General features: G+C 41.3%; 1 protein-coding gene across 1 annotated transcript in view; it reads left to right on the top strand.

Moving 5' to 3' along the window:
• LOC119912640 overlaps positions 1–13,505 on the top strand; it is a 33,463-nt gene that overhangs the window by 13,995 nt on the left and 5,963 nt on the right. Inside the window, exons 2-4 of the mRNA XM_038731924.1 lie at positions 232–573; positions 655–765; positions 4,144–4,470. Coding sequence (XP_038587852.1) covers positions 232–573; positions 655–765; positions 4,144–4,470 — 780 coding nt within the window. The remainder of the gene's footprint in view (positions 1–231; positions 574–654; positions 766–4,143; positions 4,471–13,505) is intronic.

The following is a 13,505-nucleotide window of genomic DNA, read 5'->3' as shown; positions in this document are numbered from 1 at the left end:
ATAGCAACGGTCTGCATACAATGTCTTACCGATGTAACTTAAAACAGTGGGTTGACATCTGCAAGATGTACGTGTACTGTCTGGGTTATAATTTGTGTTTATAAATTGGAATGTTATTTGTGACTCATAGGCTGTGCATTTACAACGATACTGACATTGATTTACCTCCACAGAATAAGACTTGAAATAAGGCTGCTGTGATTGAACCTCTCTGTCTGTGTGACCTCACAGTTTCCCAGCATGCCTCAGCTGTGGAGCTGTATGAGGGGGAGGAGTTTGTCCTGCTGCCCTGTGAGTTTCAAACGTTTGACATAGACTACCCCACAGTGGTGTGGAGCCGCTGCGATATCAATCCTCCAACCGTCCACCAGCGTCAGCAGGAAGGTGATGAACTTACAGACCAAAACCAGCTTTACAGCGGCCGAACATCCATGATGACTGACGCTCTGGAAACTGGAGACCTCAGCCTCAAGCTGACAAAACTCCAGCTCTCTGACAGCGGCAGCTACACCTGCACCGTCAGTGCGTCAGGAGGACAATGGAGAGTGACAGAGATACAGCTGCAGGTCAAAGGTCAGCAACAGACCCTAACACCTACTGTAGGTACAGGTCAGAGGTCAGAGGTCATGTTCTTTATGTTTCTGGTTCCCACAGAACGATTTCCACCCTGGGTCAAAGCTTTCCTGGTTCTCCTGGTTCTCCTGGTTGTTGGTCTTGTTGCTGCTGGGGGTCTTCTGGTACATTTCCGGCAGTATTTCACGTCAGGTATGTCACTACTGCTACACTTCCAGCATATGAAGGTGTTATTGGCCAATCAGAGGATCACCTTTGGGCACCTGTCTACGTCTTCAATGTGACCACAGCCTTGACGTATGATAGCTACAGTAGCTTAAAGAAAGCAACTCAGGGACTGAATCTGATGGATTTACTGTTTATCAGAGCGGAGTGCTGGAAAATGTTCATTCTGAAGCATGATGAATTACCAGTTTGAGTCCAGCATGGAGGCTGGATTATGTGGAGCTCTGTAGGCCTCTTCCAGTAGAGTTAGTTAACCTGAGATGAGGGAAACTCTGGGTTTTGTGATCCAGAAAGAGAGCTAACTTTAACTCTGGGTCAGTTGCCATAGTAACTGACTCTGTGACCCCTGCGGGTCTCCTCCCTCTTACAGATCCAGACTCGCTATTTCATGTTCTCATTGATTCAGTCAAAAAGTGAACACTGAATGTTATTATTTAAGTTATGTAGGTTGCATAAGTTACACAAGTAACGTTACTTAACTTACATTAGTAATATTGCTCATTTTAACCCAAACTATGATCTTTTATTAAACCTACCTAAATTGTGACACTTCACAACGTTAAAACATACTTTTATTTTGATAGTCTAACCCAACGTTCCATATTTATTGTTGCTAACTTGACTGCGGAGCCTTAAACATTGAAAAATGGCACTAAATGCTATGAGGTCTTTTGGGAGTGTGTGTGAGAATGTGATGTGTTGAAAGTGACTTAGGACTATCTCAAGTTACTGCTTTTACTTGTTACCCAGGTTACACAGAGTTAACAACACAGAAGTGCTTTAACCAATCTATAAGCCAAGCTAGACTGCATATGCCATTTAGGTGGCGCTGTAGGAGAGGATGGTAGAAATGTAACAGATAAAACAGTAAAACTACATTATAACCAGTGTGCGAACTATACCATAGTTTATGGAGGAGCTCACTTTTTTTCTGGGGGAGGGGGGACAGACTGTGATTCTTATGCCGCATTCAGACCAACCGCGAATTTTCGCCTCGCGACGCTTTCCTCGCGTGAGTACATTTGCTGCAAGTATTCACACACAACGCGAGAAGGCGATTTTAACGCAATAAGGTGAATAAACACAACTTGCCATTACTACAACTGTATGAACCCAAAGTAAACATTTTGCAGTTCCTTCAGCAGACGAGCTTTATGGAGATGCTGACTTCATTTTCCAGCAGGACTTGGCACCTGCCCACACTAGTACCAAAACCTGGTTCAATGACCATGGGATTACTGTGCTTGATTGGCCAGCAAACTCGACTGACCTGAACCCCATAGAGAATCTATGGGGCATTGCCAAGAGAAAGATGAAAGACATGAGACCGAACAATGCAGAAGAGCTGAAGGCCACTATTGAAGCATCCTGGTCTTCCATAACACATCAGCAGTGCCACAGGCTGATAGTATCCATGCCACGCTGCATTAATTCATGCAAAAGGGCCCAAACCAAGTACTGAGTACACATGCATGATTATACTTTTCAGAGGTCTGACATTTCTGTATTTAAAATCCTTTTTTTTTATTGATTTCATGTAATATTCTAATTTTCTGAGATTTTGAATTTGGGGTTTTCATAAGCTGTACACAATAATCATCAAAATTATATCAAATAAAGGCTTGAAATATCTCACTTTGCATGTAATGAGTCTATATAATATATTAGTTTCACCTTTTAAGTTGAATTACTGAAATAAATGAACTTTTGCACGATATGCAAATTTTTCGAGTTTCACCTGTACATCTGCATTCACCCCACATTTATACACTGAGCCTAAGTGCTCAAACACAAACTAAAATTCACCTACATTCACACACTGGCAGAACAGCCACCTAGGGCAATTTCGTACACGTAGGTGCAACTTAGAAAGAAAGAAAATAAATCCCTTCAGTTTCAATAGCACGGTTCGTGCTCAGGCCCTAAAAAGATAATTCCTTCTGTTTCAATAGGGACTTAACATGTTTCGTGCTTGGACCCTAATTATCCCTTCAGTTTCAATAAGGACCTCGCACGTTTAGTGCTCGGGCCTTAATTAATATAACATATGCGACTGTACTGCAGGTTAGCAAAGCCGGACGTAATGTTGTTCAAGTAAGCTGCTAGCCAAAAGGCTAATGGAAGAACAAGGGAGAGAGGCCTTCCTTCCAGAGCTGTACTGTGATACAGTGAGTGCCATTTAGCCTGGCTGTGTCACACTCAGAGATGCAAAGAACATTCTCTTCTGTTGTAAACTTTGTGCGACCAGCAAAAAGTTTACAACCGCAAACAATTTTATATTGAAGCATCTGCTAAAGCAGCACAGCAACATGAAACTTAGCCTGTAGAGAGAAACTCTGGCAGCTGCTGCCAGTTAAGCATTCACTCAACAGGATAGAGTGGCGTTAATGATAGTTTTGTGTTTTGTAAAAGCACTGAATACTTCTCTTATAAATGCATGTGCAAAACAGTAATGTTAGTTCTGAAGTCGAGACGCTTGATTTTTTTTTTATCTCAGACAGTGGCGTTAAAAAATGGAATGCTTCGTAAAAATCATGCTTATTGATGCTGTTATGAGTATGCGATTAATTAAAATGTCAGGAGGGACCTGCTTTGTTTTTTTATTATTTTTAAATAGCCTATATCCATATCTTATATCCATAGCCTATATGATACAGCATCCCCTGGTCTGAGAGGCTGCAATGTTTTCAGTTCGGCTGGTTGTTGTTAATTATTGTTCCAGTAAAGACTTAATGTTTTATTTAGATTGTGATTTTATTCTTGTAATATTATGACTTTTGTCTGAAAATATTATTCTGCAGAATGCCTTAAAGCTGCACTGCATTATTTTACACTTTATTTTTTATTATTAAAAATGTTTAAACTGTCACCAGTCATCTGAATTTTGTGTTTGTATAAATAAAGACATTTCCTCAATATACTGGTGCAGAAAAATCACCAAAATACATTCTAAAAATATTAAAAGATTTGAGCCAGTTCTCATCTCAGGGCATCCAATATTGATGCTTTCAGAAAATGATAAAGCGTAGTTATTTGACGCGTCTGTGTGAGACGCTCCCGGTGCATCTCTAAGAGACCCCGCAAAACTCAAAACTACATGGAAACATACAAAACATACAAAACAAAACACACCCAACCAACCCAAATCTGTGACACTAACTTTAGTAAAGATTTGATTGAGTCCATCTGACAATAATACTCAGTGATTTAATAAACAGTCAGTTGTGCTGTTGATTGTAGAGACACCAAAGACAAGACTGTCTCTGTTAGATGGAACAATGGGACATATTTCAGAGTTCCTGCTGCTGTCTGTACAGCTGATGTTGTGCTTTGTTGTCCTCTCAGTCTACCAGGTGGAGGTGGATTCAGGGGCGGAGTCTGTCCTGCTGCCCTGCAAAACCACAGTTCACCTGCCTGAAGACGTCACAGTGGAGTGGAGGGACAGAGACAAAAGGAAGGTCCATGTGTATCAGAACGGCTCTGACCAGCCTGAAGAACAGTACGAATATTACAGAGACCGAACAGAGATGAAGAGAGACCTACAGAGATCTGGAGACCTCAGTCTGACTCTGAAATACCCCACTGATGGAGACACAGACACCTACACCTGCACCGTCTACAGCAGGAATGGAAGCATCCTGATTAAGAAACAAGTAGAGCTCGAGGTCAAAGGTCAGTGCTTTAGATACAGATCAGAGGTCAGAACTGTAGATACAGGTCAGAGGTCAGAGCTGTAGATAATCATGTTTCAGTTGAAACCAAGCGGGAAGCTTCCAGTCTGAGGAGTGAAGCCAACGCAGAAGCCCCTTAAACCTGCATTCTATCGAATGGCCAACAGGGGGCAACTCCTCCAGTTGCAAAAAGAATCAATCAATCAATCAAAATGTATTTATAGAGCACTTTAAACATCCAAAGTGGACACAAAGTGCTGTACAGAAAAATAAATAAAAGACACTAATACATAGCTCACACGATGCATAAAATGCAGTTAAAACAAAAACAACCATACAATAAAACAATAACATCAATACAATAAAAAAAAAAAGAAATGTCAACTTCAGTTTTCAAAGGCAAAGAAAAAGAGGTAAGTTTTAAGAAGAGACTTAAACAGACAGGGAAGATGCCTGTCTATTGTGTAATGGTAGATCGTTCCACAGTTTAGGAGCTACCACAGCAAAAGCACGGTCCCCTTTCAGCTTGCGCTGTGTTTTGGGCACACAGTTGATCGGCTGATCTGAGAGAATGAGTGGGTGCATGGGGTATAGCAGCTCAGAGATGTAGGGTGGACCATTAAGACATTTAAAAGCAAATAAAACAAGAAGACGTAGTGACGAAACACGCTCTGTAGCGCTGTTTGTCCGCATCTTATATTGCATTTCTGTCGATAGATCCTCAGAAATATTACACACTGAACCTTTAAAGGTCACTTCCTTTTGCCAGCAGGTGGCACTATGACTATGAGTGAATGTTGGGATATGGTTGTGTTCAGGGCGGGACTCTTATTATACATTTTCAAATTTAGTGCAGATGTGAGCATGTCCACTGTAGTTAAGTTATTACAACTTCCTGTTTCATGGTGAATCATCAATTTTTGATGACACTCCACGGGCAAGCTGGTCGACTTGTAACAACTGTTTGAACAGCTTTTAATTGTCAATGGGTTTAGAGTGTAGAGAGTTCTTCAGTTTCAATAGGGACCTCGCACTTTTCGTGCTCAGGCCATAATAATCCCTTCAGTTCCAATAGGGACCTCGCACAGTTGTGCTCGGGCCCTAATAATCTTAAAATGGATACTCTAACGTACAGGCAGCCAGTGGAGTGAGGCTAAAATAGGGGAAATGTGCTCATGTTTACGTGTTCCAGTTAAGAGACACGCTGCATCATTTTGTACCATCTGGAGATGAGTCACTGACCCCCACGTAGAGTGCATTACAGTAATCCAAACAAGTGGCAACAACGACGTGGAAACAGCAAAATGTACAACAAAAAGTAATGTGGTTGGTTTGGACATGTGGTAATCATGTCAGGGGGTGATTGTGATGTATTAAATCATCTCCACAGCAGCGATACGATGCTACATGCAAAGTCTGAACTGTCTTCTTAATCAGTCAAAATACCTCTGGAAACACCTTATATTTCTTCCTTTATATACTTATTTTTAATGATGTTTCAAAATTATCTATTTGTGATATAGGTTGTAGTATTAGTAGTATTATATAATAACAACAAACAAGTGTTATACCACACTTGGATGTCATTATTGGAGACATAAGACATAAATGAAGTTGCTTGATTGTTTATGTGGCAAGTGCAAAGAAAAAGCATTTATCATTTTCAATGTTTTATTTAAAAAAGAAGAATGAAAATATTCTCCAGAACAGGAAAAATATACTTTGTATTTTCTCTACCCTCCTAGGAATAAAACAAAAACAATGTACAGGTATTTATCCACACAGTGACGGAATTATTTGTATAGCACTGTGGCAGTTAGTAGGGCTGGGTATCGTTCAAAGATTTTTGATATCGATACGATACCTCGACTTTGATACCGGTTCCTGAACGATACTTTTTTCGACACCAATTTTATTCTCAACAAACGGAGAACCATTGTTGTTTGTATAAAGTAACTTAATTATCACATTATTATCATTAATAGTTTATTTTAATAACTGTTCCTTTGAAAAATGCTACTGTTTGTCAAAACCAAGACATATTTTCAATGTAACATAGGCCTATATTCTGTTTTTGTTGTGCATATTCCTCTTTCTTTGATTTTTCTTGTCTTTTTATTGTTTATTAATTATATATTTTTTATAGTTCATATGTGAATTTGTGCAACATTGCTACCTAGACATTCATGGCAATAGGCCTGAAAGAAAGAGAGAGAAATCTCTCATCTCTTCTCATGGAAACAAGTTTCTGCCACTACATATAAAAGTTTCCTCCTCACTAGAGGAAGAGGTGGCCAGGCGACAACTATCACAATAAAAAGTAAACTCAGCTGCGCGTGTCTTTAACCCACTGCAGCAAAGTCGCAGACATCAGCCCAAGGATCGGTACGTGATGTCACTATCAAACGGAAGCGCTTGCGCCGGCTGCACATAAAGGCACACCCTGCTAGGATCAAAGCTCTGTCTTGTCCTAGAGGATCAGGATAACAGTTGTGAGTCTTCCAGAAACAGCAACTCAGTATCACGACTCTGTGTCTAAGTGCTCCACACTGCCACACTACAAACTGTCTGTATGCTGCCTGACTGAACTGCCTGTTACTCTGTCCTGAGTCTGGAAGATCAGCCATGTGTGGTGCATGGAAACACTGTAGTCTGGATGTTGTCCACAGTCCTCAGATTCTGGCCTGTAAAGGAATATATAGATTCCGGCCAATAGGACATCACTACCGATACGTGTTCCTACTGCCTCAGTATCCTTTTTTCTTCAGCAAACGGCGAACTGCTCACTGAATTCACCACCACCATGGATGAAGTCGCCACTTCTAGAAATTAATCTTTACACCCAGGTGAGGTGACCCATGTCCTGCCTGGATGAGTCCAGGACTCTGCATTCCCAGTGCGCCCAGGAGGACTCGCACGGGCGCGTTGCTAGCTCACTGGCAGTGAAAGCATGTTACATAAACAGACACGCTGCCCTGCCAACATCACTTTCGCCGAGTGGTCACAGCGCAGCTACGCTAGTCCGCTATAGCCGGAGAGAGACAGCCACGGTCAGGTCTCCCTTGGTATAGTGGGACAAAAGAGATTGCTTGCGGTTTCTGCTGGCTTTGTTTCCTCCATGAGCGGCTCGTAGCACCTTGTTGCAGCAGGTGAGGCTGTCTATCCTGCCGCTGCTTGACATGGAAGCTGTGAGCTTGAGACTGACGTCAAGACCGGGTGACGCGCCAACCACAGTCACAGCTGTGGTGCATTCATCGCCCGGTCAGCCTTTTATAACTCTGGCCATGGTGCGTTCAAGGACACCACGGCCTTTTCGATGGCAGCCCCTTGAAGAGTCTCAGCCTTATTTATATATAGAAATAAAGGGTGACAGAGGGACAGAGGCTGATGCACACCACCTGACCTCTTCCCTCCGTTATGTGTCCAGCATGCAAATTTGTGTTCTATGTGCTGCTTGTGTACACACTGAATGTTCAACTGACATGGGAAAGGACTGACCCAGTACGGGGGGCGTGATCGATTTTAGCTGTTCTAGCTTTTTTCTGTCCAAAAACAGTGGCGCTTTGTGTCAACGGAGACGTCTGGCGGGCCGCCATCTCGGCTGCCATTTCTGTCATCAGATCGAAGTGGAGAAGAAGAGTTTGATTTGATGGAGGCGATCTTTGTCGGCTGCTGGCGACCCGTACGAGTTAAACAGACATGCAGGATTTATTGAATTTATTAATGGATTTATTTTCCTTAGCTTCTGACCTTTCAAAGGAGACCAGAATTATGCATCTTGCCTTAATGGTTGAGGAGATATTACTGATTTAATTTGGGTGTTATTTTAGGCATTTTTCCTAGAAATAGGTGTCAGGGTCCACGTGGTTAATAATATAATAATCTATTTGTAGAGCACTTTTCAAACACTAGTTACAAAGTGCTTTAACAAGTGACAAGACAGTAATACCCAAAAGACAATAATACAAAAACAATACAAGATAAAAGCATGAAAACATTGAAAAGACTAAAATACACGTTTAAGATAAATATAAAATTAGTAAAATAGAATAAAATAAAAGGGATAAAATAAACTCAAATAAGATCGGGAAAGGCTCTCCTATAAAAGTATGTTTTAAGAAGGGACTTCACTGGAAGGGAGTTCACTGACTCAGCCGACCTGATTTCCTCGGGCAGGCTGTTCCAGAGCCTCGGGGCCCTGACAGCAAACGCTCTGTCCCCTTTAGTTTTCAGTCGAGACTCTGGAACAGACAACAGACCTCTGCCCGAGGATCTCAAGGTATGTGCTGGTGCGTATGGGACTAAAAGGTCAGAAATATAACAAGGCGAGAGGCCATGAAGAGCTTTAAAAGTGATCAATAGAATTTTAAAGTCAATTCTAAAACATACTGGGAGCCAGTGTAATGAAGCTAAAATAGGAGTAATGTGGTCATATCTCTTTGTTCTGGTTAAAAGCCTGGCAGCTGAGTTCTGGACAGTCTGGAGTCGATCAATAGATTTTTGGGTTAAACAGGTGAAAAGGCTGTTGCAATAATCCAGGCGTGATGAGATGAAGGCGTGTAAAATGGTCTCGGTGTCCTTAAAAGTTAACATAGATCGAATTTTTGCTATATTTCTAAGTTGATAAAAACATGATTGAACAAGCTTTGTGGTGTGCTGCTCGAAATTTAATACTATCAAACAAAACACCAAGGTTCTTTGCCACAGGCTTAATGTGATTTACTAGGGAACCAGCAGATGGCAGTATTTGTTTTGCCATCTGCTGGGACCCGATGACCAGGATTTCTGTTTTGTCTGAGTTCAGCTGGAGGAAATTATTTGACATCCATTTTTTAACTTCAAAGGCAGTTGTTAAGTGAACTCAGCATTCCAGGGTCTGTGGATCTGACGGGAAAGTATATTTGTGTGTCATCAGCATAAATATGAAAAGAAATGCCATGTTTATGGATAATATGTCCAAGGGGAAGCAGAAAAAAACCAACAAAATGGGTCCTAAGACCGACCCCTGAGGCACACCATATTTAACTGGACAGAACAAGGAGACATAGTTGTTTACAGACACGCAAAACTTCCTATTTGACAGGTAGGATGAAAACCATTCTATGGCAGTACCAGAGATCCCCACCCAGTGCCTCAGTCTGTCTAACATGATGTTGTGATCAATGGTGTCAAAAGCAGCGCTAAGGTCCAGGAGTACCAGGACTGAGCACATGCCTTCATCAGCAGACATTAAAAGGTCATTGGTGACTTTAAGCAGGGCAGTCTCAGTGCTGTGGTACTTCCTGAAACCAGACTGAAACTTTTCAAATATTTTGTTATTTTCCAGTACAGTGAGCAGCTGTTTGGACACAATTCTTTCTAGAATCTTTGCAATAAAAGGTAGTTTTGAAATTGGTCGTTTTAAAATAATCAGGGACACAACCAGTAGATAGGGAGCTGTTAAAAACAGAGATCAAATGAGGCCCAACAGAATCTATTACTTTCAGTAAAAACTTTGTAGGTATTACAAAGCATACAATCATTACAATACATCAAGTGGGCTGGAGGACACTCATTTGTGATACTGTTTTTAAAAGCTCAGACAAGTCGATGGGATAAAACTGGTTAAAACTCTCTTGTTGCTGGTGAGGAGAGGTAGTGGGGGTAATGGAGGCTCTGATTGACACCACCTTATTGGTAAAATAAGATAAAAACAATTCACAGTCATCATTACTTCCAGCTGAGGCACAAGGAGGGGTTGGGTTTACCAGCTGATCCACAGTTTTAAACAGAAACCTGGGATTGTGTTTATGTGTAGTAATGAGTTCAGAAAAATAGTGTGTTCTCGCATCCTTAACCATGTTATTGTAGTTAATTAATAAATCCTTCAGACTGAGGTAATGGACTTGGAGACTGGATTTTTTCCATCTGCGCTCTGCTTTCCTGCATTCCCTTTTGAGGCTGCGAATGCTGTCATTTATCCAGGGTTGTTTACTAGCTTTAGACGTAGGCCTAACCTTTAGAGGAGCAGTAATATTTAGTGACGACAAGCAGATATGATTGAAGTGATCGACCAGATTGTTGGTGTTGGAATCAGACAGGTGTTGGCTTTGGCTCTGAAAGAATGCGCAAAACTTTGAAACACTTTGTTCATTAAAGATGCGACAACACACGGAGCTTGGTGAGGCGTGAGTAACAGGCAAATCGCAGCTAAAAACAATACATCTGTGGTCAGATATGGTAATGTCCACTAATTCCACAGAGGAGATGCTGACACCCAGGGTAAAAACCAAGTCCAGTGTATGACCACGGTTATGTGTTTGCCCTTTGACATGTTGTTTGAAGTTAGTTGCATTAACATTGGTGGGGTCATCAACATGAATATTAAAATCGCCACAAAGAACAATTCTGCCATAATTTAAAACCAGAGTAGATAAAAATTTCAGAAGTTCAACTAGCTTGCTATAGTCATTCATTTGCAACCAGGATTCAGTTAAAAACATAAAATCTAGATTTGCAGACAAGATAAAATCATTTAAGATAAAAGTCTTACTTGAAAGTGATCTCACATTGAAGAGAGCCATTTTAAATGAGTTTGTTCTGGGTGCTGGAGTTGGTGCAGTTGTCCTAATCCTTAAGAGATTACTAATATTTCTGTGTGGGATGTGCACATTTCGGTTTTACTGGTCTATGCGTGATGATGACAGGAATAGAAGTCTGTGGAACAGCGCTGGGAGCAGACGGCTTTACATGCCAGCAGGTGGAGACAGTTGTTTGTGGCAGTGAGGCAGAGATCTGTTCAGTGAGCGGTGGTGTGTCCAGGTGTGCTGCATGAATGATGAGTCATTCACGTAAGTCATGTGTGGACCGCACCACATGCTGTATGTGCGCAGCTAACATTTCTGAGCCCCGTTTGTTTGGGTGAAGTCCGTCTGTCTTAAAAAGAGACATTCTTTGCCAAAAATATTAAAATTATCCACATAACACACACCGTGAGCCCTGCAGGCGGACTGTATGTGTGTATTATTTTTTTTATTTATATATACACACACATACATACATACATACACACACACACAAGCTGGAGAGGTGCAACCAGACAACACGTCTCTTCCAGGGTGCGGCCCACGGCACATCACAGTGAACAGCGGCTCATTCTCCAAGCAGCAGCTCGCTGCAGTAGAGAGGAGGATGCCCTGTCCTGACTCGGCTTCACTCAGCAGCTGTGCTGATTTTGACTGCTCCACTGACAATGCGCTCACGATGACACTGTTGCACATTGGGCCATCATTGGAGCAGCGAGCTGTGGTGCGTTCAAGGACACCACCGATCAACACACGGTGGGGTATTCAAGGACACCACAAAGCAGTAAGCTGTAATGCGTAAAAGACACAGGGGAGCAACACTCCAAGAGCGTATGTGTTGAGACAGGCACCTCTCCAGGTTTTGCTCCTACCATGGGAGAGGTGGGAAATGCAGGATGCAGTGTGGAGAAGGTATAGTTAAACAGGTTTATTAACAAACAAAAGGCGCGCACACTTACTGGCTGATAAACAGAGTCCAAAAACAAGGTGATCCAAACAGAATCCAAAATTCAAAGAAAGCAGGGAGACACGTCGAGCAAGGCAGACAACATGAGACGTATACACGCAACAATGACCGGACAGGGAATGAACAGAAACACCAAACATTTATACACATGTAAATCACACGCTGCTTCATACACAAGTGCCAGAACAAACTGGACCAGAGGCTACTATATCAGTATAAGAATATAAAGTTTATTTGTTACATCAAAACAAAAGAAAAACACAATTCAGGACTAGACTGCATTACCAGGGAAACTGATGTAGAATTGAGCACCGACAAATTATAACCAAACTGATAAACAAATAAGGAAATAACCCACACACTCAAACCAATTAAACCAAATACTATGGAAAAACACTATCTGCATGCTACACACTAATTACACAAAACACCCATGCAAAATGGTTACTCTGTCTTCCCCCTTTAACACAGCCAGAAACACACAATATGGCCCATTCAAGGATCTAGTGTGAGCACAATAAAACTAACCGGTGGGAAAAAACAGTGGTTGGCTCTCCTAATAACTTCTATTTGAAACAAGACAAACAAAAACACAGTAAGATACAAAAACACTTTAAAAGAAACATTTCATGAAACATAAGCAAATGTAACAATTATCATACCTTGCTTGACTTAGAAACACATTCCCCTCCCGCTGTTGAAGGCATGCAGGTGACTGGGATCTATATTTTCAAATATTCCTGTTACATTCATATAAAAAAAAAAAAAGGCTAAAATCCTGTTTAAAACCATCTTACACATACCTGTGCTTTAGCTGATGTGTTTAGACAATCACTTGAAGCTTTGGACCCTCACCACCACGAAGTCTAATAAATAACAGGTTTTTAACAATTCTTCAACTTATCTTTAATAAAGTAAACTACAAATTATTCTAAGATCTAGTTCTGGACATGCATTATTAGCCTTAGATTTTTACACATTTTTTAAAAGTAAAACCTATTTAAAAATAGAGCCTACCCAATCAAGAAGCAAACAAAGGCTGGCCTCAGGTGTGTGACTGCAGAAAGAAAGGACCAGGTGATCTTCCCTTCCCTATTTATAGACTCTGCCCTTTACCTGGGTCCTAGTGCTAAACCCCTGTTGACTTCCCTATCACACACAGGTGACTGGGATCAGGGTTAACGAGGCAGAGAGACGGAAAGGGAAAACACAGAGACTGGATGGCAGACATAACACAAGTACTGAACACTAAACACTAAGACAGGAACCAAGACCCAGAACGAGGAGCTAAGACACAGAGCTAATCCTAAAATATACATACTAAGTAAACTTAAAGATACGGATGAATAACATAATAAACAAGGCTACACGGAAACTAAAGCAGAAAGATCAAAGTCAACCCCACTTAAGGTGTCCATGTGTGCTATGCTAACGTTCTAATCTCCAAAGCCTGTACACGGGCAGGAACAGACCCACCCTTTTTTTTGAAGAAATCTGCACAATGAC

This window comes from Micropterus salmoides, unplaced genomic scaffold, assembly GCF_014851395.1.
Source record: "Micropterus salmoides isolate LMB-PRFRI ecotype aquatic unplaced genomic scaffold, ASM1485139v1 Ms_hic_scaffold_2, whole genome shotgun sequence".
NCBI classification, from domain to species: domain Eukaryota; kingdom Metazoa; phylum Chordata; class Actinopteri; order Centrarchiformes; family Centrarchidae; genus Micropterus; species Micropterus salmoides.
This window is presented reverse-complemented; position numbering and strand designations above follow the sequence as displayed.